Raw genomic sequence first — 21,892 nt, 5'->3', positions numbered from 1 at the left:
GCCTCCATCCTATGGAACACAGGGAATGACAAACCAGCCTCCATCCTCTGGAACACAGGGAGTGACAAACCAGCCTCCATCCTCTGGAACACAGGGAATGACAAACCAGCCTCCATCCTCTGGAACACAGGGAGTGACAAACCAGCCTCCATCCTCTGGAACACAGGGAATGACAAACCTGCCTCCATCCTCTGGAACACAGGGAGTGACAAACCAGCCTCCATCCTATGGAACACAGGGAATGACAAACCAGCCTCCATCCTCTGGAACACAGGGAGTGACAAACCAGCTTCCATCCTCTGGAACACAGGGAGTGACAAACCAGCCTCCATCCTATGGAACACAGGGAGTGACAAACCAGCCTCCATCCCCTGGAACACAGGGAGCATCATGTAATGACACCTGTAAGACCCACACAGGAAGGAGCAGACTCATCAGAAGCTGCTGCCCTAAGAGTGGTGTTTTCTATCTCCTCTTTCTCTGTTATTAACTTTCCTGTGGCTCCAGATAGGATTTGTGATGCTGGATTGGGCCACTCCGATTCAGGGGGACCCCTCCTGGACTGTGAGCTGAACACTGTCCTCAGCCACCAGTACCAAACAGGAGTGAGTAACCAACAGAAGTGATGCCTGACAGCCATGAGGCTAAACCCCACACCCCCAGCAGTGTGATGGTGCCTGGTTTGCCTGAACTACTAAAGCAGCACATTAATAATGAACTGACCTTATTGCAGGTAACAAAGCAAATCACTTCCCAGTGCTCACCACAGCTGGAATCAGCCCTGACAGGACCAGGGCAGGACAACCCCCTGCTACTGCACAGAGGGTTAGATCTGATGAGGATGTGTCTGCAGCTGAGCAAAGGACATGCACCCATCACTGCTGCTGCCACTCTCTGCCTTCACCTATGGGAACTGACACAGAACCACTGGCACGTGGCTGCTTTCACCTCGTTTTATTTAACGAGTCCTTTTGCACTGGAGCTCCAGTGTAGAAGCCCCAACATGTTCCATGTTTGCCCAGCACAGAGGGAACACAGGGAAACACCCAACCAGAAGTCAGGCTTTCTGCTGCAGGCTCAGAACTTGTACCGAGCTCTTCAAGGCAGTCAACTAAACCAGAGGTCACTGTTCAGAGCAGAGGCAGGAGGGGACAGCAGTGGGTCCCATTGAGCCTGCTGCAGGCTCAGCTCACTGCTGTCCTGTGGTGGAGGCTCCCTCGGTGAAGCCAAAGCTCCAGCACTGGAGGATTTCACAGTTCCTGTTCCACTCAGAGTCCCAGAAGAGGCTCAGGATGAGGCCAACGAGGTCCCTGCATCCAAAAGGCTTTCCAAGCCGGATCTGTCCATGCACAGGGTGCAGGTGGTGGAGGACCCAGTCGGTGGGTGGCTGATCCAGTGGCCACACGGAGGTAGCTTTGCTCAGACACTGACTTTCTCCATCACGCTGTCTGTGACGTGCACATCCTCAGCCTGCACTGCAGCTGCCTGCCCACAGATGTGCTGATGGTCCTTCCAGTCCTGCACAGGGAGACATGGGAAGGGCTGAGAACGGATCCTTGGGAAGGACAAAACTATGCTGGGACCCCCCTGAGCTCCATTGGAGCAGCTCTTTCTCCAGCACTGCAAGGCTCCAGTGCTCAGCCCGACAGGACTAACAATGGGCAGGAAAGGGGCCGTGTGCTGGGTCAGTATGGGAGGTGGAATGTTGGCTTCTCAACCCAAACACTCATCTAGGGCATCCCTGTCAGCTCGAGGAGAATCCACTAGAACAGAGTCAGAACCAGACTTAAACCCTCTCCTGGACCAGCCGGTGCCCTGTGGGACAGCACCACACACTGGTCTTAGTCCAGCACCTGCAATGGAGAGGAATGGAACAACTTCCAGAGCTGACTTAAGCTTTTAGGCTGAAGCAGGAGAACCCCCTCTGCTTGCTCACAAACCTGGGGGAGCCTCGAGGAGCACCTCCAACCCTCCCACCCTCTTGCAGCACTGAGCACCAGCAGTGGCTTGGGCAGACGTTCCCTGGCAAGGGAGAAGCTGGTTTTTAGATCAGAGTTAGACCAAAGCTTTCAGACACCACCAAGAAGGTGCATGCAAGTGCTGAGGCCTCCCTTACCCTCTGCTCTGGGCCCGTGCAGCTGGTGCCTGTGCTTTGTCAGCCCATGTGGCACAGCCTGTCCCCAGTGTCACACACACTGCAACAACTGGGGGGCAGCTCCCCCCCAGTCCCTCACCTTCCTCTGGCAGTACGTGGAGCAGTAGTTGACTTTGTGGCATCCTGTGCACTCGTTGGTCGCCTCCCGGCCGCAGTTGACACAGGATTGCTGTGAACAGGCAGCAAAGTGACCATGTCAGAGAGGACAACACCAGAGGGGTCCCCAAAGCTCTGAGCTCAGCTCAAACGTGAGCTTTGACAGGGTTGGTTTATAAACCTGCGTATGCCTGCGAGAGGGTCTGAGGTAGGACAACGGGAGCAGGAGGAAGGATGGGGCCCTTCAGTTTAATCCTTTCTAGGGAGGAGGAAGGGATCTGTGTCCCTGCACCAGGCCCCATAAACTGTGTCCCAACAGGGAAACAGGAGATGGAGTAAAACTAAGAAAGCTGTAACAGGAGCAGGGACTTGAAGTGAGGCCAGACAAGATACATGGACTAAAACTCCCACCTGGTTTCTAAAGGCTGTTTGTGTCTATTGCTTTCATCTGTCTCAGTGACAGCAATTAACATAACCTGACTGTTGGCTGGAAACACCATTGAACTACCCCAGGAAACAGCACTTCAGAGAGGACTCTGCTTCCAGCTCATTAAATCCTGACACATCATTAGCACGTTGGAGCTGTGCTGGGAGCCGCTGACAGGCTGCTAAAGCCTTTGGTGTCTTTAGTTCCAGCAGCTCCTTCTCTCTGAGCACAACCAAGCCCTGACAGCACCTCCCTGATGTACCTACAGTTAATGGTGCCATGGAGCTGTGCTGGTGCTCCCGGTGTACACCGGGATTCAGGCCAGCAGAAAGGGCCAAGCCAAAGAGCAAAGACACAGGACACCCCCAGCTCACCTTGATGATGATTTCTGTCTTCCCATCCACATCTTCTGGTTGTTGAAATAACTGGTTCTGGTACTGCTGCAAGGGAAAAGCCACCAGGGCATGGAGTGAAGGGTCCTGACACTGAGCTTGCTTCTATGGCACCCCAAACTGCAGCTGCAAGAGGATGGAGGGGAACCTCATCCCCCTTCTAACAGAGGGGGACTGTGACCTTGTGGAGACAGACCAAGCAGCCTGTGGCAAACAGCCTGAGGTGACAGTGCCATTCAGGACAGCCCTCATTCAGTCCTGCTCTCACTGCACCCAACCAGGCCTCCTTCATGGCTTCATTACCACGAGAGAACAGCACCAACCACAACCTAAGGAGTTAGCACAGGGAACAGGAGGAAAATGCCAGTGTAGGAGGGCCAGGAGCCATCTCCATGAGCCAAAGTCTGGGTCAAGGCTGCAGACAGAGGAGTCTGCAGGGATGGCACAGGCCAGAGAATGGGTCAGGGGAAGAAAACCACACAAACCCTCCAAGGCTTCAGGAACAGCACCAGCCACAACCATTACTGCTCCTTCTAACAGAAGCAGAAAAGGGCTTTCCAACAGGTTTGGAATCAAGCAGTGCCCTGGGGGTGACACTTGGGGTGTGCAGCAGCTTCAAACAGCTCAAGAGGAGCCCATTGCCCTGCCATGCTCAGCACAGCTGAGACAGGAGCCCTGAACCAGAGGAACCCAAACCTGATCCCGACTGGATTATCTGCTGACCCCGATTTACACTTACTGGGAACAGTTGCAAAGCACATACAAAGCTGAACCCCACCTTCAGGCAAAGCGACTGCGACCCACACATAAGGAGATTAAGGGCTTAGTTCACAGGTGTCTCTGTGAGCCCACATCCCAGCAGTTATCCTCCTGTGGCATCACAACCTTTGCATCCCCAGGACACAAGTCAAATTAGAACATCCCAGGCGGATGGAGGTGGTGGTGACAGGAAACCAGGACTCAGTGCAAGTGAAGGGATGGGAATGCAGCTGCTGAAGTGGTGCTTCCCCAGCTGACACCTCTGCACACACAGCCCCAGGGTGCTGGGGCATCCAGGGCCGGAGCTGGTCCCTCTGCACCAGCCTGGGCAGGGCAGTGCCAGGAGGGATGTGCTCAGTCCTGCTCTCATCATAGAATGATAGAACAGTTAGGGTTGGAAAGGACCTCAAGATCATCCAGTTCCAACCCCTGCCATGGGCAGGGACACCTCACACTAAACCATGGCACCCAAGGCTTCATCCAACCTGGCCTTGAACACTGCCAGGGATGGAGCATTCACAACCTCCCTGGGCAACCCATTCCAGTGCTTCAGCACCCTCACAGGAAAGAATTTCTTCCTTAGATCCAGTCTAAACCCCTGCTGTTTAAGTGAGGAATTCAGGCCATGAAGAAACTATGGAGATGGAGAAGGTGTGATAAGAGAGAGGATCAAACCAGACACATCCAGATCTCCCATCAAACAGCTCCAGTAAACCAGTGACCTCCAATTCCCAACCAGTTCCCTGCTCCTCTGCACACACCAGTGTTCATTTGCTCACCAGAGCTGTGTTACCTACTGGTCAACCCTCCTTAGGTTAACTTCCTACTCCCTAACCCCAAATTGGTTTAATCTAAGGCTGCTTTAAGCTCCCAGGCTGTTTCCAGAGGGGCTGAGCTCCGAAGGCATCACTGCACCACACAGGAGCTGCTTCAATTAAAACACATCCCAGCACCAATTCTTTCCAATGGAGACAGAAAACCCCATGATCCCATTTCCTGAACGGCTCCATCACCTCCCAGCAGTGCCTCCTGCACTGAACTGGGGAGTCCATGTGCTCTGATAGAAACAGTGCCTTAATGCACACTCCAACAAACGGACCCACAGAGCTCAGTGTAAAGCTCTGCCTTTAACCCACCCCTTGTGGGCCAGCTCCTCTCTCCTGCAGGAGACCTGGAGCCTTTCCTGCCCCAGTCACTCTCTTCCCAAAGGCAGCACATCCAATGCTCAGGAAGTAACCCCAGGATCAGACACAGTCACACCTGACAATGGGCAGCAGCCGCCTGACGATGCTGTGATGGAGGAGCTGTATTTCCTCAACCCACACCAACAGGGCTCTTGGTTTGCTTTTCCTTCCCAATGTCATTGCTCCTACTTGGAAGTAACCTTATTGTAACTTACATCTGGTGTCTGCCCACACAAGGCCCTGCTCAGGCTGAGCCCCGCTGTGCAGGTGCCTATTCCCACATGGAAAGCACCAGGCTTGTGGCCACCACCACCACCATCATCATCATCTTCATGTCTGGAAGGAGCTCTGTGGGGGCTCCCAGCAGCAGCCCTGCAGGCAGCACTCCCATCAGGACACATTTAATCACCTCCTTACACTCTGCACCAACTCCATCCAAAGGGAGGATCTTCACAAGTGCTGGGCCTGCAGACAGCCCTGACTCCCTGGGCTGAGCTTAACGCTTCCTCCCACAGCCTTATACCCAGAGCCTGCACTCCTGGCAGGCAGGAAGCGTTGCTCTTGTGTCCAAGGGGAGGCTCTGAGGCCCAGAGAGGCCACGGACCCACCCAGGAGCATCGGAATCCCCTCTGGCACAGATGGAACCAAACTTTGGAAGAGATCTTCCAAGTGAAGAAACTCACCTTGAAAGTCACCAGCCAAGCCCCATCCTGGAGTGAACTCACAGGATGGGAGAGGACAGAGATGGATGCAGAACAAGTGAGGAATTCCAGATTATGTGCCAGAAAAACTGCCAGTGAAGCTGATAGCTCCAGCACTGGGAATGTGACCCAGGGGTCCTTCAGAACAGGACATCACCAGACCCTGACATGGGGCATTACAGGGCTAATGACAGCTACACTGTCCTAATGAAAACCTCTTGTGCCATAGAATCACAGTCACAGAGGGGTTGGGGTTGAAGGGAGCTCAAAGCTCCTCCAGCTCCAACCCCAACCCCTTCCACTGGAGCAGCTGCTCCAAGCCCCTGTGTCCAACCTGACCTTGAGCACTGACAGGGATGGGGCAGCCACAGCTTCTCTGGGCACCCTGTGCCAGCGCCTCAGCACCCTCCCAGGGAACAGCTTCTGCCTCAGAGCTCAGCTCAGTCTCCCCTCTCTTGGGCAGGTTCAAGCCATTCCCCTTGGCCTGTCCCTACATCCCTTGTCCCAAGCCCCTCTCCAGCTTTCCTGCAGCCCCTTTAGGCACTGGAGCTGCTCTCAGATCTCCCCTTCAGGAGCCTTCTCTTGTCCAGGCTGCCCCAGCCCAGCTCTCCCAGCCTGGCTCCAGAGCAGAGCTGCTCCAGATACATCTTGTAGCTGCCCATATCCCTCTGTCATCCCCACTCCCATCCTTATCGGTGCAGTTAAAGAAAGGACATGACTGCTGTGTTCTGGTCCCACTCACTAATGACAGGACTGTTCAAAGGAAGCTCAGGATTACATTCTTCCCCTTGTTGATATCATCTTGAAGGTGGCAATGCCAGCATCAGAGAGGAGCTGTGGCAGGAAGGGGAGCTGCTCAATGTAGCAAGTGAAATCCTAAGTGCAGCATGAAGATCAAAAGCACTTGAGCTCTGCATCCTCAAGAGCTGAGATGCTGAACCACAGAGTAGCTCTGCAGCACTGTGAAAACCAAAGGCACACATTAGTTCTGGCCATGGCAGTGACGTCTGTGCATCCAGCTGGGAAGCAGCCTGCTCCTAACAGATTCCTTTAATCCTGCTATGTATTAAGTCACTCTTCCAGGAAGAGCTGTTACAATAGCAGCTCTATTACAATTTAATCTGTTGGACAGAGCTCCCCAGCTTTGATCCATTGGCACAACCTCTCAGTGCTACACACCAGAACATGCTGCTGGATGGAACTCAAGGGCTGCAGGGGCACCCACGCTGGGGAGCAGGTTCCCACCATGCATTAACCCTTGGCAGTTCTGTCAGCAGAACAAATACAAAGTGGTAATGAATCATGGAATCCCAGAGCCAACCAGGCTGGAAAAGCCCTTCAAGCTCATCCAGTCCAACCATTCCCAGCCCTGCCCAGGCCACCCCTAACCCATGGCACTGAGGGGGGTGACCCCTTGCAGGGCCGGTGCCTGCAGCCCTGCCCTGGGCAGCCTGTTCCAATGCTGAGCACCCTGTGGGGCAGGAATTGTTCCTCAGCTCCATCTGAACCTGCCCTGGTGCAGCTTGAGGCTGTTTCCTCTTGTCCCATCCCTTGTTCCTTGGGAGCAGAGCCCAGCCCCTCCTGGCTCCATCCTCCTCTCAGTCACTCCTATGGAGCCATCAGGTCCCCCCTGAGCCTTCTCTTCTCCATCTGAACCCGCAGCTCCCTCAGCCCTTCCCCATCACACTTGGGCTCACCTGTTTCCTCCTCTGTGTGAAGCTGCTCTGGCAAAAGCCAGCAACAACCCAGGCAGGAGGACCCCTCCTCCCTCTCAAACACCCTCACTGCCAGAAGAATCACTTTGACCACACACATACCTGGGAAAGAGCCTTGAGTTATAAATCAGAATGAGACTGGAAAAGCACCTCTGACCACCACAGAAGCAGAGAGCCAATTCCTTGGGGATGCTGGTGAGGGACTCATCATTAGGGACTGTAGTGATAGGACAAGGGGTAATGGGTTCAAACTGAAACAGCAGAGGTTTAGATTGGATCTAAGGAAGAAATTCTTTGCTGTGAGGGTGCTGAGGCACTGGAATGGGTTGCCCAGGGAGGTTGTGGATGCTCCATCCCTGGCAGTGTTCAAGGCCAGGTTGGATGAAGCCTTGGGTGCCATGGTTTAGTGTGAGGTGTCCCTGCCCATGGCAGGGGGGTTGTAACTGGATGTTCTTAAGGTCCTTTCCAACCCTATTCTATGATTCTATGATTCTATGTTTATTGCAATCCCTTCCTGTACCCACAAACCCAGAGCTCTTCCCAAATATGGAATTCATCAGGAGGAATTCAGCAATAGGTGCTTGTGATAGGGCCCAGAGGGTTCCAGAATCCCACACACAACCCCAGGCTTGAGAATTGTTACTGGATATGAAAATAATGCCACCATGAGTGAGTGCTTGTATCAAAACACACACAGGGAAAGGGGCTTCCTCTGGCACCAAACAGGTGCTCATCCCTGCCTGGTGAAGTCAGCACTTTAACCCACACATGGCAGTGATTTTAACTCCCAGTCCTGGGGCAGGAAGGATCTGGAAGTCCACTGAAATGAACTGGATGTGGATCAGAGGCTGGGGGATGGACTCTAAACACCTCTTCCAGAACCCACTGCAGGGATGAACACAAGGGAAGACACAAATAAACTGGAACAAGAGCAGAAGATAAACCACATCCTATGTCCATCTCTAAACATGTCCAAGCTTCCAATTTTCCAGCATCCCACTCTGCAGGGCTCTCCAGCAGCAGATGGAGACACCCATCCTGCCCAGGCAGCAGGCAGGGAAGGAGCTCAAGGTATCACACACCTGCACATCAAGGATGCAGTGGACAGGAGAGTTTAGCAGAGCCAGCATGGCAAAGAACATAAAAGACACTGCAAGAACTGTCACAGGGGTTCTCAGCCTCCCCACACAGGGCTCTTGCTGCACACTCCTGCCTATGAAGTCAATGGAAAGGGGTGTTAGCAAGAACGCTGATGGCAATGGCAGGTAGTGCAGTGGTGCACAGGAAAGGGGCTCACCAGCTACTGACAATGACACCACATTCCCAGGATGTTGTTCCCACTTCCCTCCCTCAAGTCCACACCAGCAGCTGTGGACCTGTGGGAGAAGGGGAATATGGAGCCAGATTCAGAGTTCATGAGCCGGTGGTGAGAAGAATGAGGGTCCCTACCATGCATCAACTGAAGAGAAGCAGAAGAACAGGGAATTCATTGCAGATAATCCCTTACAGAGGAGAGCCACCGAGCACAAGCCAATGCTCCTGTAACACCAGCCAGTCTTCCAGTCTTCCATGGGACATCACCTCTGCCTGCACAACGCTCAGCAAGACACCTCTCAATGTCACTGCTCACCTGCTTCATAAACTCTACAGCTTGTTCTTGTTATCCCTCTGCCTCCTGGGGCCACCAAAGCCTCTCTGACAGCCCTGCTCACCTGCCACAAAGCAAGCAGCCACCACAGCGGAACACTCACCAGCTTTCCTACACCAGGATCCAGTGCCCACATCCCATGAGTTTATGGATAGCTGATGGGACAGCTCAGGCCTTGTGACACCCAGCACTTTGTGCAGCTTGCTACCCACAGCTCCTTTCCCCACAATACAAATAACTGGGGGATTTCTCTTGATAAGCCATCAAGGATCAATTCCTAAGGGTTGCCACTATGGCTACAGGCAGTGAAACTCAATGAGGTGCCACCCTCCATCCCTCAGCCCAAACGATGCCCTTGGCTGAGCCACCTCAAACCCCAGTGTGGTTACCTCCTTCCTGTCCACATCAGCTTGGATTTTGGCCTGTGTGACTGCAGCTTCCCGGAAGGAGGAGCTGGCCTGCTTGGCCTGCTCGATCAGCGTCTTCAGCTGCTGGGCTGTGTGCAGCAGGGAATTGACCATCTCCTCCAGGTAGAGCCAGCTCCGCTGCTCCGTCACCTCCAGGCCGTTCACCACCGAGGGGGATATGGCTTTGGTGGGAGTGCTGGGGGGCACTGCCAGGGCAGGGAGCGAGGTTAGCACTGAGGAAAGGGAGAAAAAGAGGATACAGGGAATTGGGTGTTTCGTTCTGTAAAGTGGGGAGTTCCTGGTTGTGTTTGGCTGTGACTCCCCTGCACCTCCTGAATGCTGATCTTAACCATAACCCTGATGCAAGACTGGAATGAAACCAACACACAAAATTCCATGTATTACAAACCTGCATTTTCCAAGCCATCTGCTATGAAGCCCTTTAAAATTTCATGTCTTTGGACCTCTTCATCCTGGATCCTACCCATAACACAAACTATGGCTGTAAAAATACATGTAGCACACCACATTTAGTAAAAGGTACTCACAGTTGTATGTGTCTGTTTCAGATACCCTGGGTATCTGACCAGCAATGCTCACTGCAGCTCTGAGACCTCTCCTTGCCCAGTCCCAAAGGTGAGAGTGAACAAGCACAGCCCAGGTGGAAGTTTTACCTTCAGACACTACCATGTCCTGACATGGATTTACTCTGCTTGTGGCAGTTTGCAAGAAGGAAATGACTTGCCTACACCCTTCTCCTCCAGAATGCCTCCTACAACCCTTCACTCTTGTAGGAAGTAGAGTGCTAGAGGTAGGAAATGAAATCCAAAAGCACAGAAGCCCAGGGATGCTCCTAAACACACTCCAAGGGACATTAAAGGAAGACCAAAAACCCCACCAGCTCCTGAGGTGCTGTAGCTTTTACTTGTCACCCTAACCACAACCTCAGCAGTAACTGCTCTGTGTAGGAAGCCACCAGAAGGAAGCTGAACTCCCATCCTGGTAATCAAGTCACACTTCCCTTGAACTTCATCTCCAACCCCCTCAGTTATTTGGGCCCTGGGGTTCTCCCTATCCCAAAGTCCTAGAACACCAACACTGCCTTAGCCTTACAGCTGCAAATGCTGCAAGGAACCAACAGTTATTGTGCCCCTAAAACAGCTCGTGCTCCCACCACCACGTCTGCACTGGGAGACCATGGTATGAGGGAATGAAATCTAGACCCAGGAACCCACCAGTACACAGTGTGAGCTCACCTCAGGCAGCACTTCCAGGATCAGATGTTACCTGGCTTTACTGACCTGACTTTTCCACAACTTAACTCTAACTCTAGCCATCTGCCATGAAAATAAGTCCAACACATTCCCATCTACCATCTGAGTTCCTCAGAGTTGTTTCTTAGAAGCAAGGGGTCTAACTTTGTCAGCAATCTCCCACCACAGCCCTGGGTGTCACTACAGAGACAGGCTTTCCAATCCCACTGCTCTGTCTCTGGCAGCTCCAAAGAGAAGGGCAGAAACAAGCCCCAAACCTCTCTCACTGAAGGACAGGGCCACAGGAGAGCAACTGCAGAGCCCAGTTACAAACATACAACAGGAGACCTCGCAGTCAGGGAAAACCTTCTGGAGTACCCTTCACATGGTACTTAAAACCCAACCATCAATACTGCCCTGAGCAGCAAGAGACAAGCAGACCCCCCTGCTGCACCAGTTACACCTGCAGTGAGGAGAAGCAGCTGCAGACCCACAAGACTTCCTGCAGGATGGATATCTCCCAAGACAGTAACTACTTTAAGTGCATTAAACACTTTAATCCTGTCCATGTCACACCTGGTGGTTCTCCATGTATGCAACAACAAGGATCCAGCACAGCTTTGGAGGAGAGGACAAACCTCAGACCCCATAGAGCTGCAGGCCACCACGTGTTAGACGTGTGACAGCACTGCAAGGCCACCACACAGGTAAAGGGATATCTGATGCTGAAGCCCTTAATTAAAACACTAATTTCAATCAGGTTGCACATGAATGGCACAGAACTATTTGCACTTAGATATGAGGAAGAGATAAGCTGGCCCTTTATCATCAATAGGTGTTTGCAGAGGAGCCTTTCCCACTGCTGCACTTCCAGTACAATATTTATCCCAGCAGGGCATTTGATAACTTATCTAACAGGAATTCCTTCCAATCCCTCATTCTGGCAGGGGGTATCAGGCAAGAGAAAGTGTTCACTGGTGGAAAACATCAATGTTTAATTAATAACAATCAAGATCTGACTAAGACTTAAAGCCAACAATGAGATTCCATTCCAGACAGAGCAGGAATGGGCTGTGCTGCTCCGAGTAAGGAAATAAAAGGTCATGCAGAGGGGAGAACACAGGCTTTGAACCAGAAAGGCTTCAGACTGCACAACAGAATACAACACGTCAATGTGCTCACTTCTTGATGTCTCAGAGAGCAGTAAGAGGGATCAAACCCAGCCTCTTACACTCCTCTGTGTCAGCAAGATCAGAAGTATCAGAGTAACCTCACAGAATCACAGAAACTAGAGAAGTAAAAGGCCTGTAAATCACATCACCAGCAGTGTTCCCTGCTGGATCTGCTGGCCAGGCTTGATGGAAACAAGAACAGCCCAAGCTGGCAATTCCAGTTTCTCCAGCACTGTCTGTTTCAGTACATCAACACTCAGACAGCATCGTGCTTCACTGAATTTAGCAGGTCTACCCATGGGAGGTCATGGCTTAGGGAATGTAATTACATTTGAAGAGATATTTGATAATCAGTTTAACCCATCCATCAAAACCTATAGGCGTGATGTGCATTATTCAACCATTAAGGGATGGGGAACTGACCCTGGGTGGGAGAACAGCAACCAAACCTGTCCAAAGGCACCTCCAGCATCTGCAGTGGATTCACAGAGGGATGTTAGAACAGTTGCAAAAGCTGCTGTGATGTGATTTTAGAGGGGATGATCTCTGGTCAAACCATAAGGACATGCTTAGCCACAGTGCCCAAGTGTGACAGCAGCTGTGGAGCCAAAGGCTTAGAAACCAAAGGGGATGGCAAGGATGTGGGAAGCAGGATCCCAACAGCCTCCTCGGGTGGAAACCACACCTCAAAGCTCTCAGTAACAGCACCAAAAGCTTTGCACAGAGCAGAAAATCTGCTTGTCCAGATCTTAATAACCTCCTGAGCAAAGTTTATTCTTCCCCCTCAATCTTTACCTTAGCTGAGAGAGCAGATTAGAGAGCAAGCTCAAGCAGTGCTGTCTCACACAGGGACATAACACATACCAATCTTGGGATGAGACGTTGGCAACGCAGCTTCAGGAAAAGGTGAGATCTGGCAGTTGTCCTGGTAACTGGGGTAGTGAGGCTCTGGGTGACTGACCCTGCATGGCTGCTGGCCGTTGGCATCCTGAACTGTGGAACAACAACACGGTGAACCCCTGAACCACAGCCAACAGGCTCTCCTCATGCTTCTGCCACCCTTCTTTCTTTACAAGGTATGAAAGTTCCTACACTCTGTGCTAATTCCAATGGTTGCAAATGAGAAACAGGAGCATGAACAACCTTGTACCGACTTCATCTCTGCTTCCACTTCTACAGGCAAAGGTTACTGCTGCTTCCCTCCTTCACCCCCAGGTAGTTACAGTAACCACAGGGCTCCAAAACACAGCTCTGGGAACAGGACAGTTCCCTCAGCAGAGCTCACAACCCCATCTATGAGTCAGACTGAAAGACCTGAAATATGTCATGTGTCTCTATTTGGTTTGATTTATTGTGGCATTTGCCAGCATTTACCCAGACTCTTCCACTTGTTTCAAGCACTCAGCTAGTTACCTCTTTCTTAGGGTAGTATTTTAGGACAAAGGAGGAGTGAAAGGATCACAGAGATGCCATAAACACCTAGAGCTCAGCAGAGATGAGCAGTAGCAGCTGCAGCACCTGGGCAAACTTCTGACTTCTGTGCAACTGAGAAGATTTCAAGCTGCCCAGATCATTCTGAAGGAAGGACAGTGAGTTATGAATAATCTCTCTGTAAACTACTGAGAAATAACTTCTTAATGCAGCATTCAAACTGCTTCTTGCCATAGCAGTGGGCATCTGATCCTTTATTCATAGAATCATAGAAAGCTTTGGGTTGAAGGGACCTTAAAGCTCCTCCAGCTCCAACCCCAACCCCTTCCCATGGAGCAGCTGCTCCAAGCCCGTGTCCAACCTGGCCTTGAGCACTGCCAGGGATGGGGCAGCCACAGCTTCTCTGGGCACCCTGTGCCAGCGCCTCAGCACCCTCCCAGGGAACAGCTTCTGCCTCAGAGCTCAGCTCAGTCTCCCCTCTCTTGGGCAGGTTCAAGCCATTCCCCTTGGCCTGTCCCTACATCCCTTGTCCCAAGTCCCTCTCCAGCTTTCCTGCAGCCCCTTTAGGCACTGGAGCTGCTCTCAGGTCTCCCCTTCAGGAGCCTTCTCTTGTCCAGGCTGCCCCAGCCCAGCTCTCTCAGCCTGGCTCCAGAGCAGAGCTGCTCCAGCCTGTTTCCTCCTCATCACAGATGTTAGCAGACATACGTACACCCCAACTCTTACCAGTGGCTCCAGTGAAAACATCCCCCTGGGATGTGCTCTCCGAGATAATGGCTGTGGCCTCCACTGTTGATGTGCGATCGAAGGTCAGAGCTCCTGAGGTCGTGATCTGTCCAGAGGGAGTCACCGTGACTGGAAACAGCAGAAGCACTTTCATGATTCACAATCAGCACAGGGGCCTCGGGGCTTTAAGTGCTCACATCCCTGTCCTGGATCATCCAGAACCAGAGAATTCACAGCCAATGGCCTCTGAGAACCCAAGCTGGGATCACACCAGAAACAGTTTCTGGTTGATTGTGATTTATTACAACTTTAGCAAGAGTGGTTCTTACTATTTAAATCAACACAAAAACCTGTGGATTACAACCAGTTCTACAACAGTTTGCTTAGCTGGGCAATTCTAGTGGGCTGTCTACACAGAGTAATGTCTTATGCTTGGGCAATGCAAGGAACAAGTCACAAAATCCTTTTGGATGAACATTCCCAAAAGGCTCCAAAAAGTTTAAAGCCCTTTTTACACAGGAGTAACTAATCTGGCACCATTAACAGGAAGGGGCTGATCTGTGGCACTGATTCTGTGGCACACTGCTCAGCCAGAGCAGAGCATTATTATCTGCCAATAATGATTAGTTTCAAGGCATTAAGCCTACAGATTCATGAACTATGAGCTATCAGATATAAAATATGGAATATGTGATATTAAATACGTGGCTACTATTGAACTGCCCTCTCTCAATGGCAGCATGAGCAAATGTGCAACCTCACAGCACCTCACATTAACAAACCACCACAGATTTGGGGGTGATTACAACAAAAAAGACCCTATTTGGGGGGATAAAACCAAAACCAACTCGACAGAATCCCTGTGTAAGTCTCTTCCCACCATTGCTGCTAATTTAACCTTACTGTTGGCTGGGTTTTTTGGCATTTCTGCTGCTTCCCCCTCCCCCTACTTTGCAGTTTTATCACCCAGATGCCTCTAGTGTGAGGAGAGCAGGAGGACACAGGGATGAGACTGGCAACGTGTGAGCTGGATGAGCTTGCAAATGAATCTGTGTCCTCACACAGATGGTTTGATCAAACTCAGTGAGTAACAAAGTGTGTCCTGCACGTTGGAGAGGAATGTGCAGATAAAAGCATCACCTTCTGCCTCCTTCATTAATGACTTTCAGGCTCTGGATTTCATTCCAGCTGCTTAGAGCCTACTTTTCTAGTTCAAGGAAGAGCACAAATCTTACTCCACAGCCCCCCCACCAGCTTCTCAAAGCCAAACCCCAATCTCAGGGGATGGAGAAGGGATTCCTGGCACAGCAGTAAATGTCCAGGCTTCTCTACTCCACTTGCAGTTGAGATGTGGCAACACTGTGCTAGTTTCTGCAGTGAAATCAGCCAGACACTCAGTCAATAAAACTACCACAGAAAAGGAAGTGGCAAAACAAAAGGCATTTCTCCCAGTTGGCCAGTTCCAAGGGGGCACTGATAGACATAAAATGTCTATATATAGACATAAAATGTCTATATATAAATATATATATATATAAATAGAGAATTACAGAATAGTTAGGGCTAGAAAGGACCTTAAAGCTCCTCCAGCTCCAACCCCAACCCCTTCCACTGGAGCAGCTGCTCCAAGCCCCTGTGTCCAACCTGGCCTTGAGCACTGCCAGGGATGGGGCAGCCACAGCTTCTCTGGGCACCCTGTGCCAGCGCCTCAGCACCCTCACAGGGAACAGCTTCTGCCTTATCTCCAGCCTGAACTTCCCCTGTTTCAGTCTGAACCCATCAAAAGGGGAAACAGTTTTTACCAGGAGAAAAGAACCTACATGTAGTAGCAGCTGTGGCAGGGAGCAGGGTGATGTTTTTGGAGCAATCCTTCTTTGCTGGAGCTGTAGGCATTTCATTCTCTTTTTTCCTCCTTTTATATGGCACAAAGAGTCGAACAGGACCACTCTGGGCAAAACAAACCAAAGGAAGGAAAAGAAAAGAGAAAGGAAAAGGAAAAGGCATTAGCTGAGGCAGCTCTTTGGAGACTTTGGCTTCACTTTCATCTTCCCAGATGCAGCTGTGCTCACACAGCACATATCCCCATGGAAGATGTGCAGCTTGCAACAAGTGATCAAAAAACTCATAGATCTCCAAAGCAAAAGAACTTTGTGGGGAAAAAGAAGTCCCACTCAGCTCCCTCCAGCTGGAGGGGCCCATATTCAGCCTCTTTCTTCTATTATTTAAAGAGTAGAACTGGCAGATAATCAACCACTGGTGGAAGACAAGAGAACTAGAGTGAGGAAGATGCAGGAAGCTGTTAGCTTCAAGCCTAGGAAACAAGCAAATCACGCAGTTCATGGCAGAACAGAAATGCAAACCACTACTTCAGGTCCCCCTGAGGACTGCAGCTTTCAGGACTTTAACCTCATGTTTGAAACAAAGAAACAAAAATCCAAACAAGTAGTTTAATATGAAAACATCAACCCAACACAGAGGATTTACACTGCATCCTTGTAAAAACACCTTTTCCACCTCAAAGAATTGTGGAACATCACAAATGGTCTTAACAGCCCCGAAGGCTTTTCACATAAATACATTATTACTTAGAAAAGAGAAAAAAAGAAGAAGAGAAAAGCAGTAACTACTATCCAGTCGTAGCAAGGCTGTGGTGCAATAGTACTACCTATTCCTTATCTCCTTTCTTTGGGAAGCACGGATGCAGCACAGCCAAACACAGGACTTGTGAATGCTTTTAGGACATCGTGACCTGCTCACAAACAGCTGTGGCAGCTGGAGGATGAACTGGTTTTAAACTCATGGATGTAAAGCCTACAGCTCACCAGAGTCATGTCGTCGCAGCAAGCAGCACAAGTACAAGAGGCAGCATGAGGATTTAAAATCCCATCCTGGAAGGAGAAAATGGCTCAGTGTTAGAGTCACCAAACCCATAAGCATAGCTGTAACCTGCCAGAAACATGCAGACAGCTCCCAGAGAGACAACTCATTCCCTAATCCATAACCAGCACAGAGGAGCACAGTGAAGGGAGAACAACCAAATCAAAAGGCACAAATGTGCCAATCTGAGACGTGAGAAAGCTTCTGCCCAAGCACAAATCGACTGCCACCCTAATGGCAATGCTGACTTCCCCATGAAGCTCCTCACTGCAGGAAATAAATGACCCAAAGTAATACCCAATCAATGCTGCAAGCAACGAAGATGTTTGTCATGCAAACAGAATTAAGCAGATCAGGTTATTGAATTACAGTATTATGGGTGAGAGCTTACAACTCAATTTCTGTGCTACAGCTCAAGGCTGGACTTCACCCTGCAGACTGTAATCCCTTTTCAAGTACAGGATTTGCTCTGTGCTGCTTGAAAACCCACCCAGAAAAACCCCTCTGACACCTCTGATTCTCAACCAAGGTTGCCCCAAGGCCCCATCACATGTAACTGCAGCAGCACACACAGCTTGGGCTGCTCCACCTGCCTCTTCAGCAGGAGGGAGGAAGCAGACTTACGTGGATAAGGCACTGCAGTGGCCTCCCAGCATAGCGGATGCTCCTCTTCCAGTCTTTGCTGCTGGCTCGTCCTGCCATAGCTTCAAACTCGGTAGGGCTGTACCAGTTGTCTCCTTGTTTAATGCACCTACCACGGCCTCCTGAAATAAAGCAGAGGAAAGACATTGTCAGTAAAGGTTAAGAATCATGTTGTTGTTTTCCTAAAGAAGGAAATACTGAACTTGCAGGACTAAATAGCAGCTCATCTGTGACTATCACCAAATACACCCATCTGCTGCTTCTCACCACTCCAGGCTAACCATGCCCATTGATTATCTTGGCTCCAGCAATGACTGTGCATGTTTAGAGAGCTCCATCTCCAGGCCTCACCAACACATCAAAGAGCTGGAAAAAATCCCTCATCCACAGGAAGGATGAGTCTTTCCTGTAAAACCACCAGGAAATGAAGCTCCTCCTTAATTTGCACTTCAATTCCTAATCCTTCTGGTGGTGAAGGCCACTCTGTCCATGATGGAAGCACTGTGCTGTGCTGTCAGGCTTGCTGACTGATGCTGCTGCTGTTGCTTCAGCTTTCCCACAGAGAGAAAAGAGAAGAGGAGGGGCTAAGGCAGTGAAGGAGTCCCACTAGGAGACAAGCTCTCTCTTTTCCCTTCCAGCAGTCATTCTTTAGAGAAACATGGGTCTACTGAGACAAAAAGAACATGTGAGGAGTCAAGCTATTGCTGGGGAGACTCACTGCACAGCAGCTGGGATCTTCACAGATTAAAGACAAGTTCAAAAGCCTCTGAAGACAGAGCAAACCAGAAGAGAACAAGGGATTGGAAACTGCCTTTTCTTCCCTCAGGAAGAGCACTGAAAAGTAACTTGATTAAAAGAAGAGAGCATCAAAGAGGAGCTGTCACGCTTCCTCCTCACCCAAGAAGGTCACTGTTACCTGAGCCAAGTCTGTTCTTATAGAGGATGCCACTGATGTTCCGGCACCTCACCGGGAGCTCATTCTCGTACACAGACGGGTCCCAGTTGTACTTGGTTCCAGTTTTCTCTTGGACAGATGTTAGAGGGGTAGGAGAAGATTGAGGTCCTTTGGAAAAAGAAAGAGAAAAGAAAGATGATGGCAACTGAAAAGCACACTGAAAGTACTGTTACCTGCACAGCTTGGCCACAGCAAGTGTCAAGCGATGAACTGATGTGATCAACAGCTCTCCACAGCCACGTGTTACATGGTGCACCACAAAAAAATCAGCTTCAATGTTCTCAAAATCACAGAATCCCAGCCTGGTTTGGGTTGGAAGGGACCTTAAAGCTCCTCCAGCTCCAACCCCAACCCCTTCCCATGGAGCAGCTGCTCCAAGCCCCTGTGTCCAACCTGGCCTTGAGCACTGCCAGGGATGGGGCAGCCACAGCTTCTCTGGGCACCCTGTGCCAGCGCCTCAGCACCCTCCCAGGGAACAGCTTCTGCCTCAGAGCTCAGCTCAGTCTCCCCTCTCTTGGGCAGGTTCAAGCCATTCCCCTTGGCCTGTCCCTACATCACTTGTCCCAAGCCCCTCTCCAGCTTTCCTGCAGCCCCTTTAGGCACTGGAGCTGCTCTCAGGTCTCCCCTTCAGGAGCCTTCTCTTGCCCAGGCTGCCCCAGCCCAGCTCAAAATGACTGACCAGAAAGCAAACTACCTCTGAGGAAACACTAACAGTGTGTTACAGGCTGAAACTGTAACCTGCAGAAGGCCTAAGCAGCTGGATGCCTCTTCCCCTTCCTAGAGGCTGAGCTGCAGCTTGTTGCAGACGGCTGCAGGTTTGTTGTGCCATCTTGTGGCAGATGCTTAACCACCAGCAAGTGGCCTGCCCAGAGATAAAACTGTATTGGAACCCATGTGCAGAACTAGAACTTTAAAATCCAAGTGCAGAACTCGCATTATCTATATTAAGGATCCATCTGCCTTTGGGTTGGGATGGATGCAGAAAGGTTTGTGACAGCTCAGCAGCAGGGTGAGACTTCCCCAGAAGCTTATTTGCAAGGGGCAAGGCAAATAAGAGAATTTAAATGTATTTCTGACATGGAAATACAAAACAAACCATAGAATAACTCTTGTGCTCCCAGGAAATACAAGCAGCACCATATGAAGAGGGAACAAATGATCCTTCTAAAGCCACTTTACATGACATCATGCACATAGTGGTTTTTACTCCTAGAAACACAATGAAAGTGGAGAAAAGTGACCCCTCCAGGCGAATCCCAGTTAAAACCAGAGTGCCTTATACCTGGTGTGAGAGGTGCCGAGGGCCCCTTCAGCCCCGTGGTGTCTACAATGCTGCCATCCGTGTGCACCACGATGAGAGTGGCTTTTTCAGGGTTCAAGCTGTCCCCAATCTGCAGGGCTGTTCTCCCAGACTGCGGAGGAAATACAGGCTTGAAATCCATGGAGTTACAAGACCAATGTGGTTTAAGACACCCTTCAATCCTCTCTAAGGTACCCTAAACCACCAATCGCTATGGCAGTTCTTAGGTTAGTTTGGGAGGTTTCAGCCAACCAGATTCAAATGTTACACGTTCCAGGTTCATTCCAGCATGAGTCTATGAGGGTAGAAAGGTAAAAATCACTTCTATAAGTGATAAAGGAGAAAACCACATCCCCCATCTAACGGTTTTGGGGCTTCAAGCCTGTATCCTGTGATATAAACACACCTTTGGCCTTCCCACTGCCCAAACCTTCATTCACACCAAGAGAGCAGGGGGGCATTGCTAACACCATCACATAGAAGGTCAGACTCACCAACACGTGTCCCGAAATGGAAGCTGCATTGGCCACGGACGTGGTGAACACGTTGTCTGCAGAGGCACCAACGCTGGCCACGGTCACTGTGGTGACTTCTGCAATGCAAAGCAGGCATGAGGTTAACACTGTGCTGTGTCCATAGGGCTTCGTAATGCACTAACCATCAAGGAAGGGCTTCACGTTTCCTCCTTCCTTCCTGTTCAAGAGCACTCGTGGGGTTTATGGCCCCTCACAGGTGTTATGAGCACCTTCATTGGGGTTTTATCAAGCTTTGGGTTAAATGTGCTTTAATCTCTTTGAGACCATAAAAGCCGTTATCAGCATGGGATGAACTAAAGGGGAAATGAGTATTGCAGCTACCCTGAAGCCCCAAACCAAACTGTGATGCTGTCTATTAGAGGAGGGGTGTCTGGCAAACATCAAGAGATCAGACTCTCCCTCTGTATCAGTTCCTAAGGTGCCATCACCTGCTCCTGGCCCAGTTAAAACCCATCCAAGCTTACCCCCTGTTCCATGTGTTGTACCTGCCTGGCTAAACCCAGTTCACCAGTGCCCCACAGGGCTGAGAGCGACAACAACCGCTCAGCTCGCAGGGAGCCGGCGCTGAGGCCTGAGGGGCTCCGCCATCTCCGGTGTCCCGCAGCTCCCCGCAGCCCTGCCCGTGTCGGGGTGTTCAGTTAACGGGACAGGGGCTCCCGGTACCCTGCTCGTGTGCGTGTTCCTGGGAGCTCCGGAGCAGTGTACGAGGCTCGGACACAACCGGAGCCGGGACACAACCGGATCCCCTCAGCCCCCCTCACTCTGAGGGGCGGACACCGGGAGGGGGGAGGGGGGGGAGCTGAGGGAGCTGCGCATGCGCGCTCCGCCCTCCCTGACCTGCGAAGGTGGCGGCGGCCTCGTCGGCGCTGGGCAGCGGCTCGGCCCCCATGTCGATGTGTTCGGTATCCGCCGCCATCACCGTCACCGCCGTCACCTGCGCGGCCGCCTCCGACTGCGCGGCCGCCGCTTGCGGAGGCTGCTGCTGCTGCTCGGGGCCGTCCGCAGCCGCCCGTACTGCGGCTGCCGCCGCCACCGCCGCCGCCTCCGCTAACCCCAACTGCTTCGCCGCCGAATCGGCCTCCTCCATGCGAGGCAGGCGGAGGGGGCAGACCGGGGACGGGCCCCACAACCGCCGCGACCCCCGGGGGGTGCTGTGGGGAGGGGGCCGTGAGGTGGGGGGGGGGGGGATTGGTCCTTCGAGGTCACTCGAGGGCTGTTTAGCGGGGGGGGCCGAACACGGCCGAGCGCTTCCGAACGCGTTCGGCAGCCGGACTCGAGCGGTTCCGACGGTGCCCGAAGTGTCCCGAGGCCTCGTCCGAAGGCTGCCGGTGGTTCCCGACGAGCGGGGCCCGTGTTTCCTGCCGCCTGGCCAATCCCGAGGCAGGACACGGCCGAGTCCGCAGGCGCGCGGCCCGAAGCGGTACCTTACGGTTGGGGGGGGGGGAACCCGAGCGAGCCCGAACAGGGCCGAGTCCCCGAGCGGTCCGGCCCGAGAGGGGCGAAGACTCCCGAGCCCGTG

General features: G+C 51.6%; 1 protein-coding gene across 4 annotated transcripts; it reads right to left on the bottom strand.

Moving 5' to 3' along the window:
* Positions 1-939: 939 nt before the first annotated feature.
* On the bottom strand, positions 940-21,460 carry LOC101868066 (DEAF1 transcription factor). Of its 4 annotated transcripts, XM_034061506.1 has the most exons (13): positions 21,211-21,460; positions 20,332-20,429; positions 19,820-19,949; positions 18,499-18,645; positions 17,565-17,704; positions 16,886-16,951; positions 15,884-16,010; positions 14,064-14,192; positions 12,774-12,902; positions 9,467-9,717; positions 3,053-3,118; positions 2,235-2,324; positions 940-1,518 (listed from the first exon to the last, which is right to left on the bottom strand). In XM_034061506.1, exons 1-13 carry the CDS (start codon positions 21,458-21,460, stop codon positions 1,420-1,422), a joined length of 1,722 nt encoding a protein of 573 aa, XP_033917397.1. In that variant the 3' UTR covers positions 940-1,419. The 4 variants fall into 4 exon arrangements, 2 of the variants coding, with proteins under 2 accessions (XP_033917397.1, XP_033917399.1); XM_034061508.1 differs by lacking the exon at positions 9,467-9,717; XR_004549533.1 differs by having other exon boundaries at positions 1,461-1,518; positions 2,235-3,118.
* Positions 21,461-21,892: the final 432 nt, after the last annotated feature.

The sequence above is a fragment of the Melopsittacus undulatus genome, chromosome 4 (genome assembly GCF_012275295.1).
Source record: "Melopsittacus undulatus isolate bMelUnd1 chromosome 4, bMelUnd1.mat.Z, whole genome shotgun sequence".
Taxonomy (NCBI): domain Eukaryota; kingdom Metazoa; phylum Chordata; class Aves; order Psittaciformes; family Psittaculidae; genus Melopsittacus; species Melopsittacus undulatus.
This window is presented reverse-complemented; position numbering and strand designations above follow the sequence as displayed.